This window comes from Oncorhynchus kisutch, linkage group LG4 (genome assembly GCF_002021735.2).
Source record: "Oncorhynchus kisutch isolate 150728-3 linkage group LG4, Okis_V2, whole genome shotgun sequence".
NCBI lineage: Eukaryota > Metazoa > Chordata > Actinopteri > Salmoniformes > Salmonidae > Oncorhynchus > Oncorhynchus kisutch.
Window position 1 is genome coordinate 70,480,928 of NC_034177.2, and position 27,512 is coordinate 70,508,439.

A 27,512-nucleotide genomic window follows, 5' to 3' on the forward strand; every position below is an offset into this window, starting at 1 on the left:
GGCCAGGTAATACTAAGTTTGGAGGGTGGATCATGCAACTGTGTCTGACCGTTGTTTTAGTCATTGTATTGATTTTGCAGTTCATCCTCATGCTGAAGTTTTGCTGCAATATGTGTTTAAAACTGGAAACAAATTCAAGGCCAAATGTAATGTTAACTGTTGCCATGACAAGGGCCAGAATGCAAGATGTGAAGCATGAGCTACATTTTACTGCTGAAGACAGTGATGTTTGACCTGTTGCATACTTAGAAATGCGTCTGTTGTAGACAGAGGCTTTGCTATCACAAGGTCGGGTCAGTGGGAGTGGAATATTGGCTGAACGCCCAGACTCTGTGATTGCCAGGTGTTCTCTCGTAAACTGGGAGCAAGCGCTTTGCTGAGAAAGGATCCACTTGGCTGTCATCAGCAGACACTGGCAAGTTTGAACTGAACTGTTTATGGTATGAAGGTTAAAGGTTTGAAACTCAGTACCTTAACGGAAGGTTCCTCACAGGGATAAACCTCATATGTTACATCTGGAAGGTCTTCTATTTTTATCTTTACATATGGTGTGAATATGTCATGTTATTTTATAGAAGATTGAATCTTCTAAGAGTGGAATGTGAGAGAAAAATCACATATTTACCTTTTTTGTTTAATATTAATAGTTAACAATTTCTATGCTTAACAATAGTAAAGACATTTATTTGGTGCCAATGCTGTGCTTCTGAGAAAGGATGGTTAATCTCTTCCACACTCACTCCCCACAGCTGGTCTACGCATGTAGTCATGGACATGGGATACAGATAAGCTTGAGGAACAAATAGACTGGTATTGTTTCTAATTTCTCTTTGCTTCTGAGTAACCTGGTCACACGGCATTAAGACAAAGAGCCTCTGAGAAGTGACCACAATTCTTCAGCCCATCCTGTTCGTTTGCTATCTTCCAAGGGCACAGCTGTGGGGAGATGGAAGAGAATGGAGGCTAGCTTGGTAGAGCTTATGATGCCCTGATCTGCCAGGGAGGGGTGGAACCAACCATGACTAAGCCGATCTTGGGTTTCTATATAAACCCCTTGTGTCTCAGCTCTCACTCCTTTCACTCTGTGTGCATGTGGTGACCTTGCTCCCTTATTAATAAGTGAATAAAGAATTTGTTTAAGTATAACTCGTGTGATAAGTTTGTCTCTCCTCATTTGATAATAAATAATTAATCACAAGAAACATGCCATAATGTTTCATTCAACCATTTTAACACCCTTGCTGTAGTCATTGAATGAGTTACAATGTCACCAATATGTAAGATATTAGGAGGCAGCCTTTAGTGTTTTTGTCTGGTTATAAAATCCAGGCAAATGATATTGAGAGCAGTAGAGTTTCTTTATTAACCAGGTTTACCAGCAAGTTAGCACACAGAATTATTGATGGAACAGTACACAACAACTGGGATTTGTTACATTAAACCATAAGAAATAACCATCAGGAAAAGGGTTAGAGACACTGCCAATAGCCAGCACTACATTGGTCAAGAGTTTCATTTCAAAACACATGCACATTTGAGTGGAATAATTATGTAAAACCATGAATCATACATCATGTGCAGATAAAATACAGTACACACATAAAGTATATATATCGTTATTGCTAATGTGTGGTGTTTAGACACATTTTGGATATAGAAAAATACAATGTGTTGTTGGGAATAGAATCTGATACCCACATTTACAGCATGGCATACTGCACGTAGATCTAAGAATGAAGATGAATAGCTCTTACTCCCAGAGGGAATTAAATATTGAAGGTATACAAAAATGTAGAATGAAGGTTACGATAAGGAAAAATACAGGTAAAGCCTATTGACAGTTGTAGACACTGATTGCACAAAACACCTCTCCCTTTGCCCACAGAACAGCCTCAATTTGTCAGGGCATGGACTCAACAAGGTGTCGAAAGTGTTCCACAATGATACTGGCCGATGCTGACTCTTATGCTTCCCACAGTTTTGTAGAGTTGGCTGGATGTCCTTTGGGTAGTGGACGATTCTTGATACACGATTCTTGATACACACAGGAAACTGTTGAATGTGAAAACTCAGCAGCATTTTAAAGTTCTTGACACATACCTACTACCATATCCCGTTCAAAGGCACTTAAATCTTTTATCTTGCCCATTCACCCTCTTAAAACCTCTTAAGGATCCACCTCTTTTTTTCAATATCAGATATGTCTATGTCCTGGGAAATGTTCTTGTTACTTGCAACCTCATGCTAATCACATTAGCCTACGTTAGCTCAACCTTCCCACAGGGAATGCAACCGATCCTGTAGAGGGTAAGGGTACACAATCCATATCTCGATTTTCTCAATGCTTAAAAATCCTTCTTTAACCTGTCTTCTCCTCTTCATCTTAAATAGTGACATCAATTAGGGATCATAACATTCACCTGGATTCACCTGGCCAAAGTATGACCTCCAGAAGTATTGAGACAGTGACACATGTTTTGTTATTTTGGCTCTGTGCTTCAACACTTTGAATTTTGACAGTCTGCAATTTAACCTCAATTACTGTGAGTTTAAATTGCAGACTGTCAATTTTAATTTGAGTGTATTTTCTTTCATATCGGGTGAAATTTTTACAAATTACAAAAACCGATTGTTCCCAGTCCCCCCTTTTAGGGGACCAAAAGTTTTGGGACAAATTCACGTATATATATTAAAGTAGTCCAAAGTTTAGTATTTGGTCCCATATTCCTAGCATGCAATGATTACATCAAGTTTGTGACTCTAGAAATGTGTTGGATGCATTTGCTTTTTGTTATGGTTGTGTTTCAGATTATTTTGTGCCCAATAGAAATGAATGGTAAGTAATGTAATGTGTCATCACTTTTGTCGTCACTTTTATTGTAAATAAGAATAGAATACATTTCTAAACACTACTTCATTAATGTGGATGCTACCATGATTACGGAAAGTCCTGAATGAATAGTGAAAAATTATGAGTGAGAAAGTTACAGATGCACAAATATCGTACCACCCCTCCCACCCTCCAAAAAATGCTAACCTCCTCTGTTATTGTATTTGTCTTGGGTGTATTTGTGCATCTGTAACTTTCTCCCATCATTATTCACTATTCATTCAGGATTATCCGTGGTCATGGTAGCATGCACATTCATGTAGAAGTGTTTAGAAACATATTATATTTACTGTCGTGACTCATTCATAATGTTTTGTACACTCAGTGTGTTGTTGTTTCTTTCGGGGAAAAAGTATTTGGTGCAAACTGTTGGTAAATTTCTCCAGAAACAACTCTCTGGTGTCAATGCATCCTTGGTATCATCTTGATGTCTGTTTTCCCTGAACTTCACCACAGCAATGATGGTGCACAGGAGGAAGAGCAGTGCACTTCCAGCTTTCAACAGGTAGAAAAACATGCGTTCCAATCTGTAGAAGAACACAATTACTTTGTCATGACATTATAAAAATTGCAGTCAGTTAGACAGTTTTTGGAGAGATAAGTGTCCAGGGGGAACTTCCTGTATTTAAAAAGAGAGATAACATAAGCTGTCATACTGTACTGTCCTTCTTCAGAACACATCTTGTCTATCTATTGATTTCCTAACCACTCAACATCAGTGGAGGCTGGTTGGCGGAGAGATAGGAGGACACGCTCCTTGTAATGGCTGGAATGGAATTCATGGAATGATACCGTTCCATTCATTCAATTCCAGCCATTAAAATGAGCCCATCCTCCTACAGTTCATCCTGCCAGCCTCCTCTGCTCAACATCTTAGTTTTCATATTTGAATATGGAAGTGTGAAAAGTTGCTTTAGAGGCATCCACAGACCTCCTGTAGGCAAGTCACAGGACACACACAAAGATATCGAACCATGAGGAAGTGACACATGTTCAAACAAGAATATTTAAGGAAGGTTTTTTGTTTCGTATATACTCCTCTTGAGCTGAAAATTAAATAGATGTCTTTGTGATTTGGGAAACTAAAGTATTATTGTTAACCCAGACACCTGTCTCTGCTCTGATCAGCCTTTCTAGTCAGGTGAACCACACCCTTACAGTATAGCCAACTGTTTGGATGGCTATTATAGTGAGGGATATGCAGCAGACTGAATACTGACCTCTGGTTCTTCTCTTGTTGCATCTCGTCAGTTCCCCCATTGTTCTGGTCTGTAGGAACAGAAGTGGTGACTGTGGGCTGAGAAGTGTAAAATCTGTATAGTGAGCCTTGGTGAGAGGTCGGAGTTTGTGTTGCTGTGAGACACAGAAATGATAAAGTAGCTCCAATAAACTGACTGGTGTATCATTCACATTCAAATAAATTGAACTTCAGATGATGATTATAATCCAAATCTTTTCATTTTCAGTATTAATTTCAAATCTGTTTCGTAGCTATGATGAAAAAGTTGTATACAAATGTTTCATTTTCTTAATGATATTTAATATGACTGACAGGATCATCTCAAGAGAATGCATGGTCAATAGATTTCCACTTTGTTTCAGAAAAGGCCTTTCAATGTTCCTTAATCTCTAACAACACTGGATGAATAAAAAGAGAATCAGACTTGGTTTTATGTGGGATTGCTCTGTACTTACTTGTGGTGGTGCTCTGTGTTGTGGTTGGTTGATTGACAGTGATATGAACAGGCATCTGTAGGTCTCCCTTTTCGCACCAGTACCAGCCAGTGTTCTCTATCATCAATCCACTCATAGTCACCATTAAGACATAACCGTTGGAGGTTCGGCTCTCCTCCTGCACTAACTTCACACATGTTCCATCTAAAGCCCCATAATGTCCCCCAGCCACACAAGGGCCTCCCATCCTGCACCACCTCCCACTGCTTCCTTGTGAACTATAGTAACAGAGCACAGTGACACGCCCTCCTACAACTCCAGTCATCTGTTGTTGGTCCACGTAGAGTTCTGGAGTACCTAAAACACAATGATAGAGGCTGTGATTGGAGGAGTCTGACAAAGAATACACCAATATATATATTGGAGTCTATCTAGTCATTATTGATATTCATATTACACTGAGAAAGTATAAATTGAAAAACTGGTTCAGTCACTGATAGTATGTACAATAGACAGACTATAGCATACAGAACAGACAGTGTGTTTGATGATGATACGGAAACATGTGATTCTATCAAACACACTGTCTGTCCTGACCCAGGAGGTGCGCAGAGATGTAATATACCAATATAATATCCTCTATGGATTTCATTTGGTGAAAATATGCATGACTGCTTTGTAGAGGGAAAAGTAACACACTCATCAACAGGACTGTTATGGAACATTAACATATGAGACATTACTGAGCACTACTATTAATTCTGCTTTAATGGACACAGCAGTGTTTGGATCTTACCTGGAGTAACAGATATCTGCAGTCTACCCCCATCATCTGCCTTGCTATTCCTCTCCACAATACACCAGTAATAATCAGAATCATTAGGACTAAGACTTGTCATGGTCACAGTGAAGACTCGCTGGTTGATGTCATCAGAGATGGAGGTCTTTCTACTGGTCTTAGGATGGTCAGTGCGTACTACAGTAGAGCAACCTAACCAATTATATCCCCTACACCAGTATTTCACATTGTTTCTATATCTCTGATTATAGAGACATGGGATGGTGATGGAGCCTCCTTGCTTTATAGACACATGACTCACTGTGGACACACTCTGTGCATCTGTAGACACAACAACAGAGAACACATTTAGGTAATTTAATTTTACCCAGCTGCTCATAAGTCCCATCAGATGATCAGCTAAACAACTTGATCTACTGTAATGATTGAATTTGTGACTTTTGTAAAAAAAAAAAAAAAAGGCAAACTGTGGTCACACCATGTGTTTGTAACACCAAACAGTAACTGAGACATGTAACTGCTGATGTTGACACACCCACGTCCATCCATTAGAACAGAGGCAACATTTGAACAATTAAAGTCATATTTAGCTTTGACATGGAAATTACTACACCACTAAACTATGGAGGCAATCTCTGGTTTTAATCAATTCAAATGTCTATTTAAAAATAATAATAATAAGTTACTTGCACATTTGTTCAAATTCATATTGATTGACACAGGAACTTTTTATTTTATATTTATTAATAATATGTTAGTTCTATTTTACTTGAAGTCTCAATTAAATGTGCTAATCAACAGCTAGAAATACAGAACTGTTGAAAAGTACAAGATAAGTCAGAAGATAAATCATTAAAAACAGCATGTATCTATCACCTGACCACAAAATGCTGAAATCCATAATGTGACCACAATGTCTATGGGCAAAGTAGACAGAACATTACAAGTGTTATGACTTTCAGCATGTTTTCACTGATTGACTTGGAGAAACTAAGCCCAATAATATCAAACAACTAAAGGTCTTCGTTCACTTACCTGAGACTCCAGTGAGGAAGAAAAGGATGCGCAGGACAAGGAGGAGATGTGGAGCCATGAATGGATGAGAGAGAACGTCTCTGGTAGTATTTATGTTTGTGGGGGAGTACTGGTGTGTCAGCAGTCAAGGCACCCAGGCAACTGACCACTTCCTGATCCACATAGACATCACTTCTTTAACTCTTCCTGTTTTAAAGACATAATGCAACCAGTGCCCTGTGCAAGACCTTTTGTGTTCACTGATGTTGAACTGTTGAAAACCTGACCAAGGCTGAAATGGTCAAAATGTTGTAAATTGTCTGCTAATACGTACAGTATGCTTGTTTATATGATGATTATTTGTGGTTTATTCCGCATCCTCAATACACTGATAATCTTGTGTATAAACTCCTGAGTCCTGTGTTGGTCTGTTCCTGTCTGATAGTAATGAGGTGCAAATGCAGCCTTCACTGGCGTTGCTGCTTAGAAGAACCTTTAAGTATTGCTGATTCATATTCTCACAGAAATATCTTCATTATTTTGGCATACTACTTGCTTCAACCCTTTACACAATGGCTATAGTCATCGAATGAGTTACAATGGTACAGGTACAGTATACGTTAAATGTCACTTTGCAGGTTGGGTCATTCCTACATTGCTGTGCTTTTTCTGTCCTCAGGAAATATCACTTCTTATTCAGTATTAAATTGTTTAAAATTTGGTTTCCAAAAGGCTTTAAATAGAAAGTCAGGTGTCCTTTACCTTAAAAACATAAAAATATGAATCTTGAAAGACAGTTTTTCGCATTTTAACACTTTATTTCAGTGGATGTAGATGTTTGTACCATGTCCCTGGGTGATATTCATCGACTTCCATGAGAAATATAAGCCCTAATTTAAGTCATTATTTTATTGTCTGTTAAATTCTCTCATCAATAATGTTTTTTTCATGATTATTTTAGTTATTCTTATTTTAGAATTTCTGTGTCCCTGATATCACTTTCCCCCCTGTTAGTTTGTTGTACTTCTCCTTTAAGAAAACATCCTCTTCTTACAATTACACCACATAATTCTATTGGTGGGAAAACAACAGTGCAATACTTATTTTCCACCATAATTTGCAAATAAATTCATAAAAAATCCTACGATGTGATTTTCTGGATTTCTTTCTCATTTTGTCTGTCATAGTTGAAGTGTACCTATGATGAAAATTACAGGCCTCCCTCATCTTTTTAAGTGGAAGAACTTGCACAATTGTTGGCTGACTAAATACTTTTTTTGCCCCAACGAATATATATATATATTTATATATATTTTTTTTTCAGGGGGTGCTGCAGCACCCTCAGCACCCCAATTTCCTGCAGCTTTGCCTGTAGGATGTTTTCTAAGTAAGCTGATTTTATTGGCTTTATGGTTGAGATATAAAAACAGATACTGGTAACTGCCAAAGTAAAGGAGACACGAGTAAATGAGGGACACAAAGTATAATGAAAGCAGGAGGTTCCACACAGATGTGGTTCCTGAGTTAATTAAGCAATGAATATCCCACCAGGCTTAGGGTCATGTATACAAATGCCTAGTTGACCATTATTTTGGCAAGTATAGCTAGAAGAAGAGAGCTAACTGACTTTGAAAGAGGGGTCTTAAAGGAGCATAGGGGTTTAAAGTGTGTGTGTGTGTGTGTGTGTGTATGTGTGTGTGTGTGTGTGTGTGTGTGTGTGTGTGTGTGTGTGTGTGTGTGTGTGTGTGTGTGTGTGTGTGTGTGTGTGTGTGTGTGTGTGTGTGTGTGTGTGTCTCATTCACCAGATCTCAATCCAATTGAACACTTATGGGAGATTCTGGAAAAGCACCTGTGACAGTGTTTTCCGCCACCATCAACAATCAACAAATTATGGAATTTCTCATGGAAACATTGTGTCGTATCCCCCAATAGCGTTCCTTGCACTTGTAGAATCTATGCCAACGCGCATCGAAGCTGTTTTGGCTCGTGGCGCTCAATGCCCTATTAAGACACTTTATGTTGTTGTTTCCTTTATTTTGGCAGTTACCTGTAATATTAGAATTGTGCTATTGTCACAATGAACATGCCTCGGAAACCTTCCTTGTCAAATCCATGTGTCATCTGTTGCTGAAATGATGTCCATGTAATTAATTTGGACACTTTGCCTAGTAGGAAGGATGAGAGACTAATCTTCAAGAAAACATTTTCACACGTTTTACCTGTGTAGCTTGGCTTGGAGAGAAAGAGATGGCATCGTTTAATGCTTTTAATGTTAGATGGATGTCTTTCCTTAAAATCTCTCAAACAAGTTTAATGAGAACTCAGTTAATCAGCTCATTACTTATAACGCCTACTCCCCCGCTCCAGCGCTCGATGTCGCCGGTCTACTAACCACCAGTCTGGCAACCATCATTACGCACACCTGCTCCCCATCGTTACGCACACCTGGGCCCTCTTCACTACCTTGATTACTCTCCCTTTATTCAGCCCTCAGTAGCCTCAGTCAGCAGGCAGTATTGGTTTGGTCATGTTCGGTACGCTTCTCCTGTTTTGTTCATCTGCCTTTGTTTTATTATTAAACTCACTTTCTGCACATGATTCCTGACTCCTAGTGTATAGGTTACAATTAATATTAAGGATTTATTCATAAACTCGTCTGCACTCATACCACTATGTATTCAACAGATTGATACCCTCAAATGTCGAATTGTAATCTTTTACAGTAAAATACTTTACATACTAATGGCTGTTTCTTGTAGAATGGCTGTTTCTTGTAGAATGCTCTTCATTCTGACATTTTCAATCTCAGAGGAATGATCATGTTTAGGATGGTTTATAGGCTACCTCCATTCATCTCATCTCAGGAGATTTTGTGGGAACAAACAGGACAGATATGGTTGCAGACAGTGCTTTTACTTTGTAAGAATTTCTCAGAAATTGAAAAAAAAAGCCTATCCTGCTGGTGAGAAAATGAACCTTCAGTAACTCACTATTATCCAACAGAAACCTCTCTCTGGTTTAGGGCTCGTGAGATGTAGATCACATTATCACCTGGATCTGCTGCCTGTTAGAAGAAACACATAGACAGGTAGAGGTGAAGACTGATGTATGTTTTGATGGAATATACAGGTTGGAAACATATTAGTCTAATTAGTAATTCATGTTTAGTAGTAACACAGTTATAATTGTTATTACACTGTTGTAAATATGCTTACAATGACAAAATATGTATCAGGTATTAAAACACATATTAAACATCAGCTATCAAAACAGATATCAGCACATGGTGCGTGCTACCTAAGGTCTGTACTTTTTGTAGGGTTCTGCTCTTAGTTGGTTACATCATCAACTTCAGGAAATGACTCCTGCAGGTCAACACAAAAAAAACAGGTTTTAATAAAATAATAAAGACCAAAATATTCAACAATCAATATAATCCACAATTTCAATTAGAATATACACAGATGTTATTTTAATACATTTTGACAGCATCAATATACTACGTCTCTCTGGCAAAAAGCAACACACTGTCTTAGACTACAAAGGAACAACAAGTACAATTGACCAAGAAATTACACCAATTGCCTCAACCTCCCCAAGCTATTTCCAGTGTGACAATACCACAGTCAAAGCACACAGTAAGAGTAAGAAAGATAACATGCACACATTTCTCCACAGTATGTATGACTTATTCCGTATTGCACATATTTCTGGCACCCAGTCAGTTTCATAAAAATAGGCATACATACTTACAGTTAATGGCCTAAATACTAATTACTGTATGATTAAAATCCTGCGCAATCCTGCATCCTGTTCTCAATCAAGCATTTAACTGCATGTATCTATTATTGGTTAACAGATTTGGATTATCACCCAAAGACAGCACCTCGAGTCAGAGAGTGATAAGGATGAGAAAAGCATGCATCAAAAATGAAGGATAACATGAGAGTTGCCTACCACTGAGGTGTTCATTGGTTGGGCATTGACCTTATTGTGCTCTGAAAGAAAGATTAATGATTAATGTCAATGACATTAATTACAGTAGCACAGTCCTGAATCTGTTCCAATAGTGCCCCTTAAACTTTGTCTCACTTCAAAAACACTTGTCGTTTGTATTACATTTGTATTACTGTCTCCCTGGGGTTTCACATTGCTAAAAAAAACACACCGGTCTCCTCAGTGCTGAATGATGCTGTACAAAATATGATCTATGATGAGTATTATCATAATAATGTGTGCAGGAGTCATTCAACTGTAACTCAACTTAGTCAAATATATACTATTGTTTAAAAAGAATAGAATAAATACTTATTGTACTTTCTAAACCTCTTCCCTGCAATAAATGCACCAACTGTCATCACCACCACCATGCTCAGAGGCATGAGCAATCTTTCAGGTCTCTGGAACTGATGGAGGACAAACAGCAAGCTTACATTTAATGATATGTGTCACGACTTCTACCGAAGGTAACTCCTCTCCCTGTTCGGGCGGCGCTCGGCGCTCGGCGTCGCCGGTCTACTAGCCGCTACCGATCCCTTTTTCTTTTTCTGGTTGTTTTGTCTGTGTTCCTTTTCACACCTTTTCAATTGCTTTGATTTCTGTTGGTATATAGGGCACCTGTTACCTGCCGTAATTCGTGCAGGATTAGACTTGTGTGTATTGCGCTCGAGTGTATTTGATGTTTGTTGTTTTTTCGCTATTACGCACGTGTATGTAAAGTGTCGGAACTGTGTTTGTTCCTCCGTGTGTTTGCACGAGTATTCGAGAGCGTAGTTTTGGGATTTTCTTCTGTGCCGTTTGTATTGGTGGACTATATTATTAAAACACGCTTCTCAGACATCCCTGCTCTCCTGCGCCTGACTCCTACACCTCTCACCAAGACGCATGTTATCACAGAATCCTGCACCAATATAATTATGGAGTCAGCAGGAGCGGACGCACTTCCAGGGTCCGTGGAGGAGCGAGTTCAACACCACACGGCAGTGTTACACCGACTGGGGACCGCCATGGATCAGGTGATGGCGACGATGGAGAGATGGGAGAGAGGTGGCCTTCCCACACCGTTATCAGCTACACCCCAACCAGCACCACTACCCTCTCCTTCATTGCCTGAGCACAGTGGAATTCGACTCGCCCTCCCGAGGGAGTATGATGGGACGGCGGCCGGGTGCCAGGGCTTCTTACTCCAGATGGACCTATACCTGGCGACTGTTCGTCCGGCTCCTTCGGGGGGTGAGAGCGTGAACGCCCTCGTCTCCTGCCTCGCAGGTAAAGCCCTGGAGTGGGCCAACGCGGTATGGAATGATCCTGATTCGGCGAGGGACCACTACCCAGAGTTCGGGTGAACGGCTGTTCCATCTGAGGCAGGAGAGGAGGAGTGCTCAGGACTTTGCTCTAGAGTTCCGGACCTTGGCCGCTGGCGCGGGATGGAACGACAGGGCCTTGATCGATCACTATAGGTGTAGTTTGCGTGAGGACGTCCGTAGGGAGCTGGCCTGTAGAGACACCACCTTGTCCTTGGACCAATTGATCGACATGTCCATTCGGTTGGACAACTTACTGGCGACCCGCGGACGTCCAGATCGGGCTCTGTCAGTTCCATCTCCCAGCTCCACCACTCCAACACCCATGGAGCTAGGAGGTGCTTCAGCAAGGGCGACCGGAGGAGGGGGCCTTTCCTGTGCCAGCTGTGGTCGCAGAGGGCACACTGCTGACCGGTGCTGGGGGGGTCCCCCCGGGAGTCGAGACGCCAGGCCGAGCACCGCCCGGACACCTCAGGTGAGTCGGCACCAGGCTCACCCAGAGCCCCCTGTTGGTCACATGTATGTATGGATTGTTTTTCCTGAATTTTCCGCTCTGTCCCGGCATAAGGCGCTAGTAGATTCAGGCGCGGCGGGGAATTTTATTGACCGCGGTTTAGCGAACAGGTTAGGGATTCCCCTTGTTCAGCTGGACAAACCCTTCCCAGTGCACGCCTTAGATAGCCGACCATTAGGGTCAGGGCTAGTCAGGGAGGCCACGGCTCCACTGGGTATGGTTACACAGGAGGGTCATGAGGAGAGAATTAGTCTCTTCCTCATTGATTCTCCTGCGTTTCCAGTGATGTTGGGGATCCCCTGGTTGGCCCGTCACAACCCCAGGATTTCGTGGCAACAGAGGTCTCTACAGGGGTGGTCGGAGGAGTGCTCAGGCAGGTGTGTAGGAGTTTCCATCGGTGCTACAACGGTGGAGAGTCCAGACCAAGTCTCCACCGTGCACATTCCCTCAGAATATGCCGATTTGGCTATCGCCTTCTGTAAAAAGAAGGCGACCCAATTACCACCTCATCGACGAGGGGATTGTGCGATAAATCTCCTGGTAGGCGCTGCACTTCCCAGGAGTCACGTGTATCCCCTGTCACAGGAGGAGACGGTGGCTATGGAGACATACATATCGGAATCTCTGGGGCAGGGGTTCATTCAGCCCTCCATCTCACCTGCCTCCTCAAGTTTCTTTTTTGTGAAGAAGAAGGAGGGTGGTCTGCGTCCGTGCATTGACTATAGAGGTCTAAATTCCATCACGGTGGGGTATAGTTACCCGCTACCTCTCATTGCCACGGCGATTGAGTCATTTCACGGAGCACGGTTTTTCACAAAACTGGATCTCAGGAGTGCATATAACTTGGTGCGTATCCGGAAGGGAGATGAGTGGAAGACGGCGTTTAGTACCACATCCGGCCATTATGAGTACCTCGTCATGCCGTACGGGTTGAAGAATGCTCCAGCAATCTTCCAATCTTTTGTGGATGAGATTCTCAGGGATCTGCACGGTCAGGGTGTGGTGGTTTACATCGATGATATTCTGGTCTATTCCGCTACACGGGCCGCGCATGTGTCTCTGGTGCGCAGGGTACTTGGGCGACTGTTGGAGCATGACCTGTACGTCAAGGCTGAGAAATGCTCGTTCTTCCAACAGGCCGTCTCCTTCCTTGGATATCGCATTTCCACATCGGGGTTGGTGATGGAGGATGACCGCATTGCAGCCGTGAGTAATTGGCCGACTCCAACCACGGTAAAGGAGGTGCAGCGGTTCTTAGGGTTTGCTAACTACTACCGGAGGTTTATCCGGGGTTTTGGGCAGGTGGCAGCGCCCATTACGTCACTGCTGAAGGGGGGGCCGACGCGTCTGGGGTGGTCGGCTGAGGCGGACAGGGCTTTTGGTCGCCTGAAGGCTCTTTTTACATCTGCTCCCGTGCTAGCGCATCCGGACCCCTCTTTGGCATTTATAGTGGAGGTGGACGCATCCGAGGCTGGGGTTGGAGCCGTGCTCTCCCAGCGCTCGGGTGCGCCACCGAAGCTCCGCCCCTGTGCTTTCTTTTCTCGGAAGCTCAGCCCGGCGGAGCGAAACTATGACGTGAGGGATCGGGAGCTGCTAGCTGTTGTCAGAGCCCTGAAGGTGTGGAGACATTGGCTTGAGGGGGCCCAGCACCCTTTCCTCATCTGGACTGACCACCGTAATCTAGAGTACATTCGGGCAGCGAGGAGACTGAACCCTCGTCAGGCAAGGTGGGCCATGTTTTTCACCCGATTTAGGTTTACCATCTCCTATAGACCAGGCTCCCAGAACACTAAGGCAGACGCACTGTCCCGACTATATGATACAGAGGAGCGGGCCATTGACCCTGCGCCCATCCTCCCGGCTTCTTGTCTAGTGGCACCTGTAAGGTGGGAGGTGGACGCAGACATTGAGCGAGCATCGCGTGTTGAGCCCACTCCTCCACAGTGTCCAGCGGGACGGGTGTATGTTCCGCTGGAGGTTAGAGACAGGTTAATTTGGTGGGTTCACACATCCCCCTCCTCTGGTCACCCGGGGATTGGGAGGACGGTGCGATGTCTTAGTGGGAAGTACTGGTGGCCCACTTTAGCCAAGGACGTGAGGGTTTATGTGTCCTCCTGCTCAGTGTGCGCTCAGTGCAAGGCTCCTAGGCACCTGCCCAGAGGGAAGTTACAACCCCTTCCCGTTCCACAGCGGCCTTGGTCACACCTGTCGGTTGACTTCTTGACCGATCTGCCACCGTCACAGGGCAACACCACGATCCTGGTCGTTGTGGATCGGTTTTCTAAGTCCTGTCGTCTCCTCCCTTTGCTCGGTCTCCCTACGGCCCTACAGACGGCGGAGGCCCTGTTTACTCACGTCTTCCGGCACTACGGGGTGCCTGAGGATATTGTTTCTGATCGGGGTCCCCAGTTCACATCCAGGGTGTGGAAGGCGTTCATGGAACGTTTGGGGGTCTCGGTCAGCCTGACCTCAGGGTTTCACCCCGAGAGTAATGGGCAGGTGGAAAGAGTGAACCAGGATGTGGGTAGGTTTCTGCAGTCGTATTGCCAGGACTGGCCAGGGGAGTGGGCGAAGTACATCCCCTGGGCGGAGATGGCCCAGAACTCACTCCCCCACTCCTCTACGAACCTGTCGCCCTTCCAATGTGTGTTGGGCTATCAGCCGGTCCTGGTACCATGGCATCAGAGCCAGACCGAGGCTCCTGCGGTGGACGATTGGATGAAACGCTCAAGGGAAACCTGGGAGGCCGCCCACGGGTACCTTAAACGGGCCGAGGGGGGGGGGGGGGGGGGGGGGGGGGGGTACTGTCACGACTTCTACCGAAGGTAACTCCTCTCCCTGTTCGGGCGGCGCTCGGCGCTCGGCGCTCGGCGCTCGGCGTCGCCGGTCTACTAGCCGCTACCGATCCCTTTTTCTTTTTCTGGTTGTTTTTGTCTGTGTTCCTTTTCACACCTGGTTTTCAATTGCTTTGATTTCTGTTGGTATATAGGGCACCTGTTACCTGCCGTAATTCGTGCAGGATTAGATTTGTGTGTATTGCGCTCGAGTGTATTTGATGTTTGTTGTTTTTTCGCTATTACGCACGTGTATGTAAAGTGTCGGAACTGTGTTTGTTCCTCCGTGTGTTTGCACGAGTATTCGAGAGCGTAGTTTTGGGATTTTCTTCTGTGCCGTTTGTATTGGTGGACTATATTATTAAAACACGCTTCTCAGACATCCCTGCTCTCCTGCGCCTGACTCCTACACCTCTCACCAAGACGCATGTTATCACAATATGTTGTATAGAAAAAGACAGCTAAATAGATTATTACTAGACTAATCGAAACTGGTCTCAAAGCATTTCATATTATTCTGTATGTAATCCGAGACAATCCATTTTGTATGATATGTTACGTTTCGTATGGTATGTATTAATTTGTGGATGTCCATCAACCATTTTGTATTATGAATGACAATTTGTATTATATTTTAAGAATTTGCAAAACATCTAATATGCTACAAATTCTAGCTAGGTGCCTTGCATTAGCTAAATGGCTAACGTTGGTTAGGGTTAGGGGTTAGGGTTAAGTTTAGGAGTTTGGTTAATGGGTTAAGGTTAGGGAAAGGTTTAGCTAAAATTATGAAGGTTAGTGTTAGGGGAAGGGTTCGCTAACATGCTAAGTAGTTGCAAAGTAGCTAAAAAGTAGTAAGTAGTTGAAAAGTTGCTAATTAGCTAAAGTTGTCCGTGATGTGATATGTACTCACAACCTTTGGGTTGTGAGTACAACCCCGGCCAAACACCCTACTTTTGCTTTTACCTTAAATAACCATCTGTCTTATGTAAACATACCAAAAGTAAGATGTCATACTAATTTGACTGTCCCAGATGTATATTTACGTTGGTTCATACAGTCTGAGACCAGGCTGGATCATTTGTTATATGCTGCTGTCACAAATGGATCGGCTACTAGTATACCCTTTTCAAATGATGTTTTTCTAAATATTGCATCTGAAAATGAAATCAAAATATTTTTTTATTTCTATTTAATATAATTTGTTTGGATTAATAATTAAGATATGGATCTGAGAGCGGCCTGACCTATGGTGGTTGTCGTCTACGTCCCCTTTAGCTCCCAGGGTTGTGTTGCGTACAGGAACAGAAGGGTTGTCTGCAGACTGAGACTTGTCATTCCTGACAGCAGGCTCAGAATTTGGAGTGGCAGAGGGTTGCTGAGTGTTTGAAGACACATTAAATAGCTTGTATACCAGAAAGACAGCCTGAACTGTAGTGTATGAAAAACAAGCCGTCATCAACGGCATGTTTCAATTACAATAACATTTGCTCAGCAAATAAAGCAACTTCAGATCTAGCTGTATAGCAAGACTCAATTCGAAAATCTGATTGGTGCACATGAAACCCAAACAAGATGATACTTAATTACATAACACTGTTGTGTTTACTTGTGGTGGTAGTGGTACGCTGTGTTGTGATTGGTTGATTGAAATTATGAATGCTGATTGGCTGAACAGTAAAACATTTATTTTACTTTTCTAATTACATTGTTAACCAGTTTAAAAATAGCAATAAGGCACCTTGTGGGTTTGTGGTATATGACCAATATAGCATGGCTACGGTCTGTGTTTAGGCACTCTCCGTTGCGTCGTACATAAGAATAGCCCTTAGCAGTAGTATGTTGGCAATATACCACACCCCCTCATGCCTTATTCCTTAAATGATATGAACAGGCATCTGTAGGTCTCCCATTGCACACCAGTACCAGTCAGTGTTTTTCATGTTCAGTCCACTTAATAAGGGTCAACATCAAAACATAACCGCTGGATTGACCATTGATTGGCTGTAATGTTAATGATGTGCCATCCAAAGTCTCAGGATACCCCAAACACAAGGCACCAAACCTGCACCACATCATGTTCGGGCCATGGGTGTAACAGTCAACTGTTGTTGGCCCATGCAAAGTTCTGTATTATCTACACACAAAGTAAACAACACTGAGATATTAAGATCTGGACAATGTATGGTCTAGCTTGGAAATATCCACCATAAAAGTATCGTCGTCGAAATATGTACAGTGGGGCAACATTATGCTGGATACTCAACAGGATAGTCAATGGAAAATGAAGAACAGATGCAAACAGTGTCTGCATCTTACCTAGAGTGACTGACAAGGACATTTGTATCCTGTAAAACTGTCATTTTATCCGCCACATCACAACAGTAATACCCATAGTCCCCTGGCTCCCGGTCAGCCATGGTCACAGTGAAGGTTCCCTGATTGATATCATAAGTGATTCTGGTCTTATCCCTGCTCTTAGGATGGTTAGTGAGGACTACATAACAGCATCTGTTCCAACGATGTCCTTTACACCAGTATTTCACATGGTTTCTATAGCTCTATAGCTCTGTAATGGATCCTCCTGTCTTCACAAGCACCACTTACATCATGACTTCCTGCAGACAACAAAACATGACACCCATTTAGGTTGTAATTAAAGCAACTCAACAATGTAAAGAAATGTTACAAAAATATAAAAAATATATATACATTTTTTAAGTTTAAGAGATTTTATTTATTTATTTAAAGAAACAAAATAAAATTGTTTCTGATTTCAATAAAATATTGATGTATTTTTTCACGACAGAAGCAATGTGTTTTCGCCAGTGTTCATTCCCCACCCAAAACTGTGATATAGTTCAGATCTTTCTTACATAGAAATGCATTGAATAAAGAAGAGAGAATCAAAACACTACGACTTCTTAATGATATAAACAGTTTAACTTGAGAGTCTGGAGAAGATGATAAGTAGGAGGGAGAGGGATGTATAAGAACCATTTGTGGGTTTGGAGTCTGTATGTCTTGTGGTACTTATGCACAATTGTGTGCCAAGATCTGAGGCACCGAATCAAATGACTCCGTTTCGTAATCTATAGACATCACTGATTATCTGTTATTCTCTTCCTGCTTTTGTTTGGGTGATAATTCCCCCCTCAGTGGCAGATAGCAACAATTGCATTCAATAGGCTAGTTTTGACATAAGGCTCTTACTCAATATTCTTCAATAAAAATAAAACATTCAGGTTTATTCTGTTTTTATTGAAGAAACACACGTTAGTTAAATGTCCACATGGACATAATTGTGACAATTTAATACAAGACGTTCAGTCTATAATATATACAGGTTAGGGAGTGAACGTTAATTATAATAAGAGTTAAATGGAGAAAATCGGACCTCTCTGAAATGAAATTGGATGGCCTGCTCTTCAGCTAAATATATTTGACCTAAACCCTAGAAAGAAAACAAGTGACCCTCCCCTCTACCCAAAATAAATAATTAAAACAAAGTGGATAGCATTGAACATGTCTCCCGTTTATCCTCACCTCCTGTACAGACCAGAGCCTTAAATATTTCATATTTCTCCAATGCCAAATCAGTTTGTCCTGTTTGCAACGAAACTGTCGCTGTTTGCAAATAATTAAATCAGGAATCTGAGCATGGTACTTTCAAAAGTTTGGCCAACCTTTCCACTTAAGACAGTCAGCCTACACTCTTAGAAAAAGATGTGCCATCTCAAACCTAAAAGGGTTATTCGGCTGTCCCCTTACATACATTTGGATTCATCCTTTAAAAAGAAAACGTAAACAATAAATAATAATGAGAAAGGGTTGGAGCAGGGGGTGACAAATAAAATAACATATTTTAACATACTATAACATACTGTCAATCTGGACACATTTCTTCTGATGCCTTAGTACACTGAGATCCTCCAGTATTTTCCCCATAAAGCTTGTCTGGTTCTTTGGGACCAAGGATTTAATTCTGTCACTGCTCTGCTGCTACTCCCTGCTGGAGAGAAAGTGAACCTTCAGTCACTCACCTAAAACCATCATTTGTGTGCAGTGTGGTTTCCCACTGGATTCACAATCATAGCAACATGTTGTCAGACGAAGTTAAAAGATGACAGCAAATGAAAAGGCAAACATGCTGCATGACTGAAGAGTAATGTTATGTTTATGCTTTACACAGACCTATCTCTGGTGTTGGGCCACTGTGCTGTAGACCACATCATCTGGTTCTGCTGCCTGTAAGAGAGGAGGAACCCACACACACACACACACAGTCACACACACACAGTTATAATGGTGATATACAGCACCTTCTGTATTGATGCAGTACACAGTAGACACATACAGGCACAAATAAGTTAGTCAAATCATCAACGCAGTAGTGCAGCTTTTTATGTAGGCCTACATTTGGTTGGGTCTTGTTCTTGGTGACCACAGTGCTGTATGTCACTGCATCATCAGGTAATGGAATCTGTTCATAGACAGACACACAGGGAGTTATTCAGAAAACACAAAACACATAATTATTGTTAGTCAGCCCAATCTTTGCATTTTTTAAATATTTTAACTGGTGTTATTTACCATGCTTAAACAGTCACAGTATACACATTAGTTCATAATAACTATTAGCCTAGCTGTGGCTAGAACACTGCTAAACATCAGTAAATTCTGTACATTTGGTTGGACCTTGTTCTTGGTGACCACGGTGCTGTATGTCACTGCATCATCAGGTAATGGGTCCTGTTACACAAGGAGTTATTCAGAAAACATATACATCCATTTTACATTCTACTGTCATGACGTTGGCCTCTTTGAGTATAGCAACCCCATCCCCCTCTCCCTGCCCCCCCCCCCCCTCCCCCCCTTGCCTCCTTCAACTAGGCTGCTGTGGTCAGAGGTCGTAAATTCCTGAGAAGACCTCATGGACACACAGTTATAGAGTAGTTTTTCATGGAGACAAAGAAAATCCTTCCACCTCACAGAACTTGAGGTACGAACAAATTTCATGTTCCAGAGAAAGTGTAAAAGATCGGTGAAGTTTAGTGTTAGGGGAAGGCTCTCAGGGTTCAGGACCTGTTTGATGGAGGACAGAGAGTAACATGATCACATCATCTCAGAGAGAGACTGACACTGTGGACTTTCACTTTGAGTTGGTTTGGGTTGAGTTTGAAGTGGGGGGCTGAAGTTTGGTTGCAGATGGTTTAGGTTGGTTTGGAGGGGGTTAGGTTGGTTTGAGGGGGGTTGAGTTGGGTTGCAGAAGGTTTAGGTTGTGTTGGAGGAGATTCGGTCAAAAGGGTTAGGTTTAACCTGTTGTGTTGATCCTCTGATGTGACTCACAGTGCTGTAGGTAATGTTCTGCTCAGAGTCAGAAGACTGCTGAAAGAATGAAACACAAACCTTGTTAACATCAAACCATGTTTTTTTACAATAAGCCATAGAAGAATGTTGTACCTCACGCATACTGACATGAATTAGATATTTCTTTGCAGTTTAATTTTTCCCCAGTAGTTAAAGACGCACACTTAGCTCAGAACTTTTATTTTTTTATTTAGTCATCTTGAAACTGTTTATTTCAATATTCACATACTGTAAGAGATCGTGTTATAAAGTGTTAGTTATGACTAACTACTAACCAAAGTGAGCCCTAGAATATCAAGAAGTGAAAGGAACAGATGTGTGAGAAGATAACATGATCATAGCTTACTACTGTGGTGTTTGGTGGTTGGTCCTTTGCTTTCTTGTCCTCTGAAATATAGAAAAGAGGATGTTGGTACTGATGATCTTTCATGTCAAACCTTTCATTTGTTGAAGCAAGAACTCTACTGTATTTATAATATTCTGCAAATGACATTAGTCATAAACATTATACATTTGAAATATCATTTAAAAAAATACTTACTATGTTTTCTCAACATCTTCAATGTGACCAAGGTAACAGCTATCAACACCACCAATAGGCTCAGAGGAATGAACAGGAATTCCAGCCAACTGGAATATAAAATACAATCAAATTGAATATATAGATAATTTCAGGCGTGGGAAAGTGGTAAATGCTTAAGCAAGAACATTTAAGGAAGATGTTTAATTTTGTATAGATTTTTCTTTATCTGAAAATGAAACAGACATAGTTTTGTAATGTGGGGAACTACAGTTATTATTGTTAACCCAGACACTGGTCTCTGGTTTGATCAGCCTTGCTAGTCACAGGTGTCTCCACCAAGGTTATTATAGTTTTGTGTTTTGATTTTAGTTTTTATTTCTATTGGTTTTAATATTTTTATTTGAAATTCAGTTTAGTTTCAGTTTTCAGATCTGATTTACTAGTTTTATTTAGTTTAAGGTTAACTTTAACATTTATTTTTTATATTACTTAGATTCAGCTGTAGCCAACGCATGGGAGGTTAGGAGCCGTTTATGTGTTTATGGGATGTCACTTCTTGCAACTGTGGGACAGTAACGCACGAGGTGATGGGTAAGGTCGTAGGTTAGGTTGGGTTTAAAGGTAGACTCAGTGAGATTACATAGATGCACAAAGTAAACAGTAGTAGTGTGTCAATAGCAGCAACAACCAGGAACATTGTAGCGAGAGGCTAAACTTCTCAGTAGTTTTGGTCAGTAGCTATGATGTTGTAGTAGTGTGAAGCGCACCCTTGCACATGGGCAGATACTCTGTGTGATTGCCAGAGCTTGCAACACCTTGAAAGTTATTTTACATATCAGTTAACCACATCATGGCTGCATTCCCCTGCTCAGACATTGCATGTATCAAATCAAATCCATGTTTATTTGTCACGTGCGCCAAATACAACAGGTGTAGGTAGACCTTACAGTGAAATGCTTACTTACAGGCTCTATCCACCAATAGTTTCATGACTCGTCATCGACTGTGCAGTCAGGCACCAGACTGTTTTACCATATGACGTGGTCAGGTGATATAACATGTACGTAAAATACCTATCCAGGTGTTGTAAGATCTGTCAGGCATCAGCAACGTCTGAGCAGAGGAATATGACGGACATGTTATAGTGATCTGGTGTCTGACTGCACAGTCCATGACGTTGCACGCTACCATTGGTTGATGCATCTAATGTCTGAGCAGGGGAATGTGACCAATATCAGCAGTGCTGCTGGTGGCAACAACATTTTGCAGAGTATACCTTTAAAGGAAAGTCAGTCTCAATGTGACCCGTCAGATTCAGAAGCTTTAAAACAACATTGAAAATCCCATTTCATTTTTGACGAAAAACTAAAATTTAACATGATCGTAATTATTTATGTTATATTTTAGTTCGCTTTGGAGTTAAAGAAAATCATTTCAGTATAGTTTTAGTTTTTTAAGCAGGTGTGTTAATTATTTTATTTCAGAAGTTCACTAAATAGTTTTTTCATTATCCGTTTGTATTTACTATAATAACCTTATCCCCAACACCCTTACACTATCACCAACTATTTGGATGACTGTAAAAGTGACGGAAATAGTGAAGAATGAATACTGACCTCTGGTGCTTCTCATCTGTGTTCTCGTTAGTTACAACATTGTCCCTGTTTGTAACAGAAGGGGAAACTGTGGGCGGAAAAGTGTTAGACTCAGCACTGGTTAGTGACGCTTGGTGAGTGGATGAAGCTTGTGTTGCTGTAAGAGGCAGAAATGATAAATAAGCTCCAAACTAACTGGTGTATCATTAATATTCAAATGAATAAAATCGGGTAATTGTGATGTTGATTGAAACTAATCACTGTCAGGCGTCCTTAGCTAATGTGTGACACGCAATTGAATCTAATTCAATGAATCCATTTTCTTAATGATATTTAACATGAATGACCGGATAAACTCAAGAGAACGTGTTGTCCAGAGATTTCCACTTTGTTTCAGAAAAGGCCTTTCAATGTTCCTTAATCTCTAACAACACTGGATGAATAAAAAGAGAATCAGACTTGGTTTTATGTGGGATTGCTCTGTACTTACTTGTGGTGGTGCTCTGTGTTGTGGTTGGTTGATTGACAGTGATATGAACAGGCATCTGTATGTCTCCCTTTTCGCACCAGTACCAGCCAGTGTTCTCCATCATCAATCCACTCATAGTCACCATTAAGACATAACCGTTGGTGGTTCGGCTCTCCTCCTGCACTAACTTCACAAATGTTCCATCTAAAGCCCCAGAATGTCCCACAGCCACACAAGAGCCTCCAATCTTGCACCACCTCCCACGGTTTCCTTGTGAACTATAGCAACAGAGCACAGTGACACTCCCTCCTACAACTTCAGTCATCTGTTGTTGGTCCACGTAGAGTTCTGGAGTACCTGAACACAATGATAGAGGCTGTGATTGGAGGAGTCTGACAAAAAATACACCAATATATATTGGAGTCTATCTAGTCATTATTGATATTCACATTACACTGAGAAAGTATAAATTGAAAAACTGGTTCAGTCACTGATAGTATGTACAATAGACAGACTATAGCATACAGAACAGACAGTGTGTTTGATGATGATACGGAAACATGTGATTCTATCAAACACACTGTCTGTCCTGACCCAGGAGGTGCGCAGAGATGTAATATACCAATATAATATCCTCTATGGATTTAATTTGGTGAAAATATGCATGACTGCTTTGTAGAGGGAAAAGTAACACACTCATCAACAGGACTGCTATGGAACATTAACATATGAGACATTACTGAGCACTACTATTAATTCTGCTTTAATGGACACAGCAGTGTTTGGATCTCACCTGGAGTAACAGATATCTGCAGTCTAACCCCATCATCTCCCTTGCTCTTCCTCTCCACAATACACCAGTAATAATCAGAATCACTAGGACTAAGACTTGTCATGGTCACAGTGAAGACTCGCTGGTTGATGTCATCAGAGATGGAGGTCTTTCCACTGGTCTTAGGATGGTCAGTGCGTACTACAGTAGAGCAACTTAACCAATTATATCCCCTACACCAGTATTTCACATTGTTTCTATATCTCTGATCATAGAGACATGGGATGGTGATGGAGCCTCCTTGCTTTACAGACACATGACTCACTGTGGACACACTCTGTGCATCTGTAGACACAACAACAGAGAACACATTTAGATTATTTTCTTTTACCCAGCTGCTCATAAATCCCATCAGATGATTAGCCAAACAACTTGATCTACTGTAATGATTGAATTTGTGACTTCTGTAAAAAAAAAAGGCAAACTGTGGTCACACCATGTGTTTGTAACACCAGACAGTAACTGAGACATGTAACTGCTGATGTTGACACACCCATGTCCATCCATTAGAACAGAGGCAACACTTGAACAACTATAGCCATATTTAGCTTTGACATGGAAATTACTACACCACTAAACTATGGAGAAAATCACTAATTAATCAACTAAAATATCTATTTAAAAATAAAAAAAGATTCAAGTTTGGGAATGTTTAGAATATACAGTTGAAGTCGGAGGTTTACATACACCTTAGCCAAATACATTTAAACTCAGTTTTTCACAATTCCTGGCATTTAATCCTTGTAAAAATTCCCTGTTTTAGGTCAGTTAGGATCACCACTTTATTTTAAGAATGTGAAATGACAGAATAATAGCAGAAATAATTATTTATTTAAGCTTTTATTTAATTTATCACATTCCCAGTGGGTCAGAAGTTTACATACACTCAATTAGTATTTGGTAGCATTGCCTTTAAATTGCTTAACTTGGGTCAAACGTTTCAGGTAGTCTTCCACAAGCTTCCCACAATAAGTTGGGTGAATTTTGGCCCATTCCTCCTGACAGAGCTGGTGTAACTGAGTCAGGTTTGAAGGCCTCCTTGCTCGCACACGCTTTTTCTGTTCTGCCCACACATTTTCTATAGGATTGAGGTCAGGGCTTTGTGATGGCCACTCCAATACCTTGACTCTGTTGTCCTTAAGCCATTTTGCCACAACTTTGGAAGTATGCTTGGGGTCATTGTCCATTTGGAAGACCCATCTGCGACCAAGCTTTAACTTCATGACTGATGTCTTGAGATTTTGCTTCAATATATACACATCATTTTCCTACCTCATGAAGCCATCTATTTTGTGAAGGTCACCAGTCCCTCCTGCAGCAAAGCACCCCCACAACCTAATGCTGCCACCCCCGGGCTTCAGGGTTGGGATGGTATTCTTTGGCTTGCAAGCCTCCCCCTTTTTCCTCCAAACATAACGATGGTCATTATGGCCAAACAGTTCTATTTTTGTTTCATCAGACCAGAGGACATTTCTCCAAAAAGTACGATCTTTGTCCCCATGTGCAGTTGAAAACCGTAGTATGGCTTTTTTTATGGCACTTTTGGAGCAGTGGCTTCTTCCTTGCTGAGCGTCCGTTCAGGTTATGTTTATATAGGACTCGTTTTATTGTGGATATAGATACTTTCCTAACCGACTTGCCAAATCTATAGTTTGTTAACAAGATATTTGTGGAGTGGTTGAAAAACAAGTTTTAATGACTCCAACCTAAGTGTATGTAAACGTCTGACAACTGTGGTAAAACAATTGACTGGATTGTTCTTGACATCTACTGTAGTACATTGAACCCAGAAAAAAAACAATTCTGCAAAATATGTAACTTGCAGATTTGTTTGAATTGATATTGATAGACACCGTCACTTTTTCTCTTCTATTTAGTAATAGTATGTTACTTCTCTTTTACTTGAAGTCTCATTTACATGTGCTACGCAACAACTAGAAATATACAACTGTTGAAAAGTACAACTGTTTCACAAGAAATTATTAAAAACAGCATGTATCTATCACCTGACCACAAAATGCTGAAATCCATAATGTGACCACAATATCTATGGGCAAAGTAGACAGAACATTACAAGTGTTATGACTTTCAGCACGTTTTCACTGATTGACTTGGAGAAACTAAGCCCAATAATATCAAACAACTAAAGGTCTTCGTTCACTTACATGAGACTCCAGTGAGGAAGAAAAGGATGCGCAGGACAAGGAGGAGATGTGGAGCCATGAATGGATGAGAGAGAACGTCTCTGGTAGTATTTATGTTTGTGTGGGAGTACTGGTGTGTCCGCAATCAAGGCACCCAGTCAACTGACTACTTCCTGATTCACATAGACATCACTATCTTCAAATCTCTTCCTGCTTTAACAACATAGTTCAACCAGTGCCCTGTTCCAGACCTTGTGTGTTCAATGATGTTGAACTGTTGAAAACCTGACCAAGGCTGATATGGTCAAAATGTGTCAAAATGTATGCTAATACATATGCTTGTTTATATGATGATTATTTATGGAATATTCACCATCCTTAATACACTGATAACCTCATAACCACTTTACACCTTGGCTATAGTCATCGAATGAGTTACAATGGTACAGATAAAGTACATGTAAAATGTACCTTGGCTGGTTGGGTCATTCCTACTTCGTGGTAGGAAATATCACTTCTTATTCAGTATATATATTCAAAAGTGGTTTCCAATAGACTTTAAATACAAAGTCAGGTGTCCTTTACCTTTAAAAACAGAAAAATATGGATCTTCAAAGAAAGTTTTACTCATTTTAGCACTTTTTTTTCAGTGGATGTAGACGTTTGTACCATGTCCCTGGGTGTTATTCATCAACTTCCATGAGAAATATAAGCCAAAAATAATGTTTCAAATCTTTCTTCATTATTTCGTAGTCTTTGTTAAAATAATTCTCTCAAGAATGTTTTTAATGATTATTGTATTTATTCTTGTGGAAGATTTTCTGTGTCCCTGATATCACTTTCCCCCCTGTTAGTTTGTTGTACTTCTCCTTTAAGAAAACAACCTCTTCTTACAATTACACCACATTCATAAAGTGTCATAATTCTATTGGTGGGAAAAACGGTGCATAGCTGAATAAATATAAACACTCAGTTGTATCTATTTTTACATTTGTCATGTTGTTAGTCTGTATGTCATATTGTTGGTCTATATGTCCCACTTAAAATATATTTGATAAAGGAGTTGAAATTATTCTAGCTCAATATTGCACACTCACAAAGCTATGGTGTCACGTTCTGACCTTTATTTCCTTTGTTTTGTCATTATTTAGTATGGTCAGGGTGTGAGTTGGGGTGGGCAGTCTGTTTGTTTTTCTATGATTTGGGGATTTCTATGTTTCGGCCTAGTATGGTTCTCAATCAGAGGCAGGTGTCATTAGTTGTCTCTGATTGAGAATCATACTTCGGTAGCCTGGGTTGCACTGTTTGTTTGTGGGTGATTGTCTATGTTGATTGCTTGTTTCAGCGCAGTTCGCATTAGCTTCACGGTTGTTATTTCGTTTATTGTTTTTGTATAGGGTTTCAGTGTTCAGTGTTTTCTTTATTAAAATTAATGATGAACACATACCACGCCGCATTTTGGTCCTCCGATCCATCTCGCCTCTCCTCTTCAGATGAAGAGGAGGACGACCGTGACATATGGCTAATTTAGGTTACAAATTTCCATCCTGTTAG

At 41.1% G+C, this 27,512-nt stretch overlaps 2 protein-coding genes across 19 annotated transcripts; both read right to left on the reverse strand.

Annotated features, from left to right (window-relative positions):
- Positions 1–1,339: 1,339 nt before the first annotated feature.
- Positions 1,340–6,544, reverse strand: LOC109889937 (CMRF35-like molecule 1). Of its 2 annotated transcripts, none has more exons than XM_020481786.2 (5): positions 6,399–6,544; positions 5,361–5,684; positions 4,586–4,921; positions 4,111–4,159; positions 1,340–3,417 (listed from the first exon to the last, which is right to left on the reverse strand). In XM_020481786.2, the coding sequence occupies exons 1-5, from the start codon at positions 6,454–6,456 to the stop codon at positions 3,177–3,179; spliced, it is 1,008 nt and encodes a 335-aa protein (XP_020337375.1). In that variant the 5' UTR covers positions 6,457–6,544; the 3' UTR covers positions 1,340–3,176. The 2 variants fall into 2 exon arrangements, with proteins under 2 accessions (XP_020337375.1, XP_031679419.1); XM_031823559.1 differs by having other exon boundaries at positions 4,111–4,243; positions 6,399–6,543.
- Positions 6,545–16,663: 10,119 nt separating this feature from the next.
- LOC109889935 (polymeric immunoglobulin receptor-like) lies at positions 16,664–26,130 on the reverse strand. 17 transcript variants are annotated; one of them, XR_004209834.1, is made up of 12 exons: positions 25,980–26,129; positions 23,776–24,099; positions 23,004–23,339; positions 22,535–22,670; positions 20,937–21,025; positions 20,742–20,782; positions 20,345–20,413; positions 19,712–19,777; positions 19,443–19,508; positions 19,220–19,273; positions 18,910–19,034; positions 16,664–17,643 (listed from the first exon to the last, which is right to left on the reverse strand). XR_004209834.1 is itself a non-coding variant. In XM_031823566.1 (11 exons), exons 1-10 carry the CDS (start codon positions 26,035–26,037, stop codon positions 19,220–19,222), a joined length of 1,128 nt encoding a protein of 375 aa, XP_031679426.1. In that variant the 5' UTR covers positions 26,038–26,129; the 3' UTR covers positions 18,266–19,034. The 17 variants fall into 17 exon arrangements, 14 of the variants coding, with proteins under 14 accessions (XP_031679426.1, XP_031679425.1, XP_031679422.1 ...); XR_004209835.1 differs by having other exon boundaries at positions 16,667–17,643; positions 22,535–22,601; XR_004209836.1 differs by having other exon boundaries at positions 16,667–17,643; positions 19,724–19,777; positions 22,535–22,601; positions 25,980–26,128.
- Positions 26,131–27,512: the final 1,382 nt, after the last annotated feature.